This window comes from Orycteropus afer, unplaced genomic scaffold (genome assembly GCF_000298275.1).
Source record: "Orycteropus afer afer isolate SDZICR_OR568_19922 unplaced genomic scaffold, OryAfe1.0 scaffold00207, whole genome shotgun sequence".
Taxonomy (NCBI): Eukaryota; Metazoa; Chordata; class Mammalia; order Tubulidentata; family Orycteropodidae; genus Orycteropus; species Orycteropus afer.
The window spans coordinates 3818124-3825940 of NW_006921794.1; the positions used below are offsets into that span (position 1 = coordinate 3818124).

At 41.5% G+C, this 7817-nt stretch overlaps 1 protein-coding gene across 1 annotated transcript in view; it reads right to left on the bottom strand.

Moving 5' to 3' along the window:
• Positions 1–7817, bottom strand: part of CNMD (chondromodulin) — a 31665-nt gene that overhangs the window by 2564 nt on the left and 21284 nt on the right. The window contains exons 5-6 of the mRNA XM_007948188.2: positions 6601–6754; positions 2140–2306 (exon numbers count right to left, since the gene is read on the bottom strand). Coding sequence (XP_007946379.1) covers positions 2140–2306; positions 6601–6754 — 321 coding nt within the window. The remainder of the gene's footprint in view (positions 1–2139; positions 2307–6600; positions 6755–7817) is intronic.

The following is a 7817-nucleotide window of genomic DNA, read 5'->3' on the forward strand; positions in this document are numbered from 1 at the left end:
TTGCAACACATGGCAAATGGTGTGTACGACTGAACAGGCTACACAGGAAAAAAAATATGTACATATGACTTACTAACGTAGGCAAAGATGCTCAACCATATACACAATTAAAGGCAGGCAAGGTAAAACAACCAGGAGATATAATTTCACATCCAAGAGACTGGCAAAGATAAAAAGTTGGATGATAAATGGGTCCTTTCATTACCATTTGCAGGTGTGTTTCTGATATAATTCCTCAGAAGGCAATTTGGCATCTGCCAGTAGAATGTAAAATTCCCATCTACTTTGACCCAGCAGATTCATGCTTCAGTATTTATGCTATGAATATATTCCCACATATGTACAAGAGGCATCATAATAATAGCTGACATTGCATGAGTGAGTGTTTACTATGCCAGGAAATGTGCTAAAAGCTTCAAGTACAATATGTGGTCTAATCCTTCCCATAACCCTATGAGGCCTGTACAAGGTTGTATGCTATAATGGTATTTATAGCTCAAAAGAAAGGAAAATAAGTGTTCATTACAGCAGAACTACTTACATTTCAATACATCTATCCATACAATGAAATATTTTGTAGCCATTGTAACAAATGAAGTAGCTCTGTGGAAGATCTAGAACAGTCTCCAACAATAATGGGAAAGAAAGCTAGGTACAGAAGTTCTCTGTGTGTGTGTGTGTGTATTTGTGCAAAGAAATTGGGTGAGTAGTTAATAGGTTGTCTGAGGAGGACATCTAGGATAGAAGGGAAGTTCACTTTTTGTTGTATGCCCTTCTGTACTGTCTTAAAAAATACACTCACACCTCACTGAAATGGCTCGGTTTCAAAGATCAGGGTGTTAGGTGAAGATTGGGGTTACATGAAAACGGAGGACGACCACATCAGATGACAAAAAGGCCATTACACATCATTATGTAATGGCCAAACCACTGAGAATTATGGCCCAGCCGAGTTGACACATAACCTTAACCATCACAACCAGCATTACTCTTGCCTCGTACTTTAGTGTTCATTACTGCCAAATACGTTGTTACTATGAAAAATAGTCAGATAGTAGATTTTTTATTATTGTAAGTGGAAAATGTCAGATAGCAAGATAGTCAATAAATGAGGAGAGGATTATATGTGCATCTATTATTTTTTCAATTAAACTAGTTACAAACTAATACTATACTTTCACTCCCTGGAAAGTGTATTTACTCACTGTTACTGCCAGATACGTTGTTACTGCGAAAAATGGTCGATAGTAGATTTTTTTAATACTGTAAGTGGAATGTCAGCGAGATAGTCAAATAAATGAGGAGAGGGTTATATGTACATCTATTATTTTTTCAATTAAACTAGTTACAAACTAATACTAGTCTACTTTTACTCCCTGGAAAGTGTACTCACTCACTGCCGGGCAAGTTGGATCTGACTCATAGCGACCCTTCCTTGGGTTTCTGAGGTGGTATCACTATGGAAGTAGATTGCCCAACTTCCTTCCAGGGAGTGGCTGGTGGGTTTGAACCCCCAGCCTTCTGGTTAGCAGTCAAACACCTTATACACGTAAATATTTCCTTGAAGGCTTGAGGATATTTTTAGCACTTCAATGTCGTTGTTACAAACATCTCTCTGTTTTCAGTGTAAAGAGTTTTTTTTATGTATGAGTTTGTCTCCCGGGCTGGACTGAGAGCCCCTGAGGGCAGAAGCTACATCTACCTCTTTGTGCATAGGGCCTGGAAAAGCGCAAGCACTCAACAAACATTGATGAATAAAATGGATATAAAAGGGGAAAAGGAATACTTTCAGTCTGTGTTGACTCCAGGACACAGTCTAGGAAACATTTTTAAATAAAATTCCTGGTAAGAATTTCTTTGCATGGATTTGCCTGTGACCAAAGAAAAGAAGAGGGCAAAAAACAACTGATAAGGCTTACAGCTAATCATGATTTTACACTACAGAGGCAACACTTAAATGTTCTTACTTGCATTATAAACCCTGCACCAACAACAAAATAATATTTATAAAATAACTGAGCAAAAGTCTCCGTTGAATCATAAATGCTCATTTGAAACTTCAGTGGGAATACCACCATGTCTGTGTTATGTTGAATGAATGCATTAGTTCAACTATGTCCCAAGAACAGTGGTACTCACATGGTAAGGATTGTCGGGGTTGAAGGGTTCTGAATCTTCTTGAATACTGGGTCTGGTTTCATTATTCAGTCTTCCAGGGTCTGGGTTGCCCCATGGTCCACTGCTTGGTCTTCTTGTGGTAGTCTGAACAATTTTTCTTACCACTTCTCGTCTTTCTCTCTGAATTTCTGCAGAAATTGTCATAAATTAATAATTAAAGAAAATAGTTCTGTGTTTATCAGGGAGAAAAGCTAACAAAAATATATACATGACTAGATACCATTTAATTTTGTACAGTTTTTTTTTTTTTTTAAAGTAATAAAGCATGTTGTAGAGTCTTGACTAGTTTAAACATACAGATAACCAGAGGTTAGTTTTATAATAACTGAGGGAGGCATTGTAAGATGGCTGGCAAACATCCATTCTCTACCCCCTATTTCTTTGCCTGCCTCTACTAGAGAGGCTGCCCACCCACTGCCAATGAGTCGGATCCAACTCATAGCAATCCCTCCTTGGGTTTCTGAGGCAGTATCACTATAGAAGTAGATTGCCCAACCTTCCTTCCGAGGAGTGGCTGGTGGGTTTGAACCGCCAGCCCTCTGGTTAGCAGTCAAATGCCTTAGGCACTACACCACCAGAGAGGCTGAGGAAGTAAAATACTGCTCATTTTCCCAGCCTCCTTTGCAATTAGGAGTGACAAGGTGAAATATTTCTGGCCAATGAGACATTAAGGAGAATGCTGGTGCAGTTTCTGGGAAAGCCTTTGCTTCCTTGGTAAAAGGGGGCAGATATGGCTTCCTCAGTCTTCCTTTTCTTGAAAGTAGATATTACCTAGAAGCAGTTTGTGACCATGAAGAGATGGGCATAGGGATACGGAACATGCTTCAGGTAGCAAAGCAGTAAGCTGGAGAGTTGATGGTATCACCGAGTATTGGGTAATGCCAGAAGCCCTCACCTCCAGACTTCTGATTATATTTATAAAATTAACCTGTTTGTTTAAACCACTGCTGATGAGGTATTCTGTTACTGCAGCCTTAAGCATTCCTAGTAAGTTGACTGTGTATAAAGTGTTAGAATTTTGAAGGCACATATTTTCTTGGGAGTGCTGGTGGCATTGTGCCTAAGGCATTTGACTGCTAACCAGAAGGCTGAGGGTTCAAACCCAAACTCCTCGGAAGGAAAGTTGGGCAATCTGCTTGCGTAGTGATACTGCCTTGGAAACCCAAGGATGGGTTGCTATGAGTCAGATATGACTCGACACCACTGTGTTTGGTTTTTTTGGTTTTGATATTTTCTTGGTTGATTGTCTCAACTAATTCTATGGGATGTAAAAAACAGATGTTGCCACATACAAGGACATTGAGGCTCAACAGACCAAATGACAACCAAGATCACAGAATAGGTAGCAGAGCTAGGAGCAGAATGTGAACCTTTTTTCGGTTTTCGGCCAGCGCTTTTTTTCACCACAGGCCTCATTGATCTTGCAGCATGACCTGTGGCTGGTGAGTAAACAAGATTTGGTCCACAGGACATGGGCTTGGACAACTCTGAGCCTCAATTTCCTTATCTGTGAAATAGGGATAATAATAGTACCTCATTCACAGAGTAGTGATAGGGCTAATGAGAATTGGAATTTAAAGGTTTTACACACATTGGCATGTAATAAGCACTCAAATGAAGTGATGGGGATTATAATGAGAAGTTAGATGTGCTTTAAAGCCGTAAATGGCTTCTGCAGATAACTTCCAGGTTTCTGAGGCAGGGTAGAAACACCATCAAGGAGACCTGTATTCAGTTTACATCTCATCTCCACTTTCAAGTAGCTGAATGACCTCAGGCAAATTACTTAAATCTCTGTGAACCTTAGTGCCTTCATCTGGAAAATGGGAATATTAATAGTTACCTTGACAGTTGTAGGAGCTCTAGTGGCATAGTGGTGAAGGCATTTGGCTGCTAACCAAAAAGTCAGCAGTTTGAAGCCACCAGCTGTTCCATGGGAGAAAGATAAGGCAGTCTGCTTCCCTAAAGATTTGCAGCCTTAGGAACTCCTAAAGGGTTGCTGTCAGTCAGAATTGACTATGACATTGGCTTTTGGGTTGATAGTTGTTGGTAAAGAGTAAATGAGAGAATATAGAAGCTCCAGGAGTGCATGGCACACAGTTCACAGATGTCCATTTTATCCCTTTGTTCTGCCTGTGTCTAGCTGCCATTCAGGGTCTGTGTGACTGATGACCTGGCAGGCTTAAAGAACTAAGGGCAAGGAATGCTGGACCATAAAGTGGGAGTGGAGCTTGTCTGTTCTGTTGACCTATACATCCAAGTGCCTAGAACAAGCATACGGCATACCATAAGCCTTCAAGAAACGTTTGGTGAGTGAGCGTAAGAGGCTTGTCCTCAGAAAGTGACGAGAATGTGTTTGCCATGTGAGCAGAGCTGGAGTTTCTTGGCTTTGACTGGAAGAGGTGACACTATATTGCAGAGGTAGTTCCTGGTGAGTGGAAAACAAGAAGGGCCATTCCATGTGGCGGCAGGTCTGGAAAGGTAAGCAAGAACTTGGCAAGTGGCTAAAGAATTCTGAGTCACAGCCACTCACGGGGCATAGAGCAGGGATGGCAAAAGCCCAGACCATTCGGCAACCCCCGACCAGTCCCTACATTGTGACATACACTGCTTACTGATCACGGCATTCTTTCTTACTGAGCCTGCATAGGCCTTGCAAACCTTCCAAACCCAGTGTTCAGGCAGCCACAAACAGTGGCTTATAGATTGAATCTGATTTGCGTCACTTGGGCTAGAGAATAACATCCTTACCCAGGCTTTGGAAAACAGTACCCAAAAAACCCCATAACCACCAAACCCCCTACCATCGAGTCATCTCCGACTCATAGCAACCCTGTAGGACAGAGTAAAATTGCTCCATAAGGTTTCCAAGTCTAAATCTCTATGGAAGCAGATTGCTTCATTTTTCTCTTGCAGAACAGCTGATGAGTTCATACCACCACCCTTTTGGCTAGCCACAAAATGGTTTAACTATTGCACCACCAGAGCTCTGTGGAACACAATAGGACTTGTGAGCTATAGGAATAAATTAGCGATGGCAGAATCAGAAAGGTGAACTTTCTGAGTCTAGTGGTTTCAATGCTTGTATTTTCTTTATGGCCATGTTGCTGTTTCCTGGTGTTTAATAAAATCTTTCAGAAAACATAGCCTATCTCCGCTGTGCTAGAAGAAAGGCCCCTTTTGCCACCCTTGAGCCAGAGCTATAAAGTAGGCCTTTGGGGACCCAGTGTGGTAACTGCAGTGGACATCAAGAAAGATAGAGCACATGGGGACAGGAGAAACTCAAGGGACAGAGCAAAACCCAGAAGGGATCACCTGTCTTTCACCACCTTCAAATAGCTCAATGGCATACTCCAACCTAGCTCTGAGCCCCAGGGACCCCTTTATTTTTACCCGAACTTGGAAGCTGGCCTTCAAGCCTTGAACTTGAGGAATCTCAGCCTGTCCCCACAGCAGCTTTTGACTGTCCCATAATTCTAGGTTTGAACATAATAAAGATCCAGCCATATGACAGCTTCTTGGTTCCTTGATTCTATGCCTTGTTGTTGGTGTTATGTGCCGTCGAATCAGACCTGCCTCATAGCGACCCCTCCTTGGGTTGCCGAGGCAGTATCTCTATGGAAATAGATTGCCCAACCTTCCTTCCAAGGAGTGGCTGGTGGGTTTAAACCTCCAGCCTTCTGGTTAGCAATCAGATGCCTTAGGCACTATGCTACCAGAGCTCCTGATTCTATGTTTTAGGAATAAAAAAAGAAGTAAAATTGGAAGGTGCAAACAACTGAGATTAAGGGACAGAGCAGAAAGAAGGTAAAGTATCATAAATAAAAACCTCAGGTAATGCCACGGTGCTGTCTCCCTGCTCTGCCTCCTGTTAACCCTGCCGCTCGTTCCTTTGTGTGAAACATTTGAGTGCTGTCATTTTCCTGCTCTTTTATCTGTCATGCTAATTAGGAGACACTGCAATGTGCATTCTGATTTCTCTTCCCTGTTATATGCTCAGACTTGTGGGGATTGGCGGGGCTTATGGGAACTTCACACAAATAGGAAGGATTCCAGGCAGCATTGTAGCTAGCTGCCATCAAGTGGGCTTCTGATTCATGGCAACCCTAAGCACAGTCCTGCACTATCCCAGGACCATTTGTGGATAGAACTGTTAATGATCAATAGTGTTTCCATTGGCTGATTTTTAGACATAGATTGCCAGGCTTTTCTTCCTAGTCTTAGTTTGGAAGCTCTCCTACAAACTGTTCAGCATCATAGCAGCAGTGAACCTCCACTGATAGATGAGTGGGGGCTGCATGCATACAAGGTGTACTGGACAGGAGTCAAACATGGATCTCCTGCATGGGAAGTAACAATTCTGCTACTGAACTAATCTACCAGTACTCCATTAGGCAGCATTAAAATAATACATAACATTACCTTTTGGATACGTGGGTTTAAGCCAGAAGATAGGAAGGTCACCACAGAGCTCTAAGACTTTAGAACTCAAGAAGCTGTTGTCTTTCACAGGCTGGTCTACAGCCACCCAGATCAGAGAATTTTCTTCAAATTTCACTGGCATGACCTTGCCTTCCTGTAAGTAAGTAAAAACGAAACACATTGAGCAAAGAGGACAATATGCTGTGTATTAAGATTCAGGTGTTGCTGAAAGATCATTTTGCCTTATAAACACTTACTGAAAAGTCTGTGTGTATGTAAGTGTGCACACGTGTCCACAGACTCTCAAGCTCTTCTCTCTTCGGTAGCTTTCTTCACGATACTCAGCATCCCCCTGCCTTATTTTAGCTTGTAATGTGGGAAGGGGTGTCCTGATTTGAAGTGAAAATTACTTGATACCAACTTTGAGATTTAGGTTAATCTGATGTTTTTGATCAAAGATGTTTTTGAGGAAAAGCAGTTGAATGGACCCTGGGATCTCATAAAGGATAGAGGAACCCTTCATTTGAAGTGAAAATCCTTTGGGGGTTTTGTTCTGCAGCTTCTAAGCAACAATGGAAAAAGCAAGTGATTGGTTCTTTAATGTGTTTAGTTCAAAGTGTTATTTAACATCAACCATTTCTACATTTCCCAGCTCTAACAAAACAATATTTCAGACGCCCCTCGCATCAAGCACACCCCAGAGATTTCAAAGCTAAACCCTGGGTTTTCTTCTACAGTGAGATGCTGAGGATTGATAACCCAGGAGACAGATTTACTTTGCCAGGTTGTTCCTTTCATGTATTTATCAGTTTGCAGTTGGTTGGAGAAATTAAAATGTTTCCTCCTTATTTTCAGCTAAAAGTAGCACTTCATTTCTACCTTTTTCCCTCCGGCTTATGGCTGCATTAAAACAATTTAAAGTTACTGGAGGAAACTAACACTTAGGTAATCCAGTTATTTACCTTAAATTAAATGGCTCCATGCAGGAAATGAATGTTTTTTGGGTATAGTAGCTTTTTAAAAGTATGCAAAAGTGATGAGAAAAATTTAAAATCTACTCTAGTGTTATCTAAAGTGTGTGAGGAAGAGTGGGGTGATTGAGATAATGTTTATATATGTTGTTGTTGTTGTTGTTATGTGCTGTCGAGTCGGACCTGACTCATAGTGACCCCTTCCTGGGTTTCCGAGGCAGTATCACTACAGAAGTAGATTGCCCA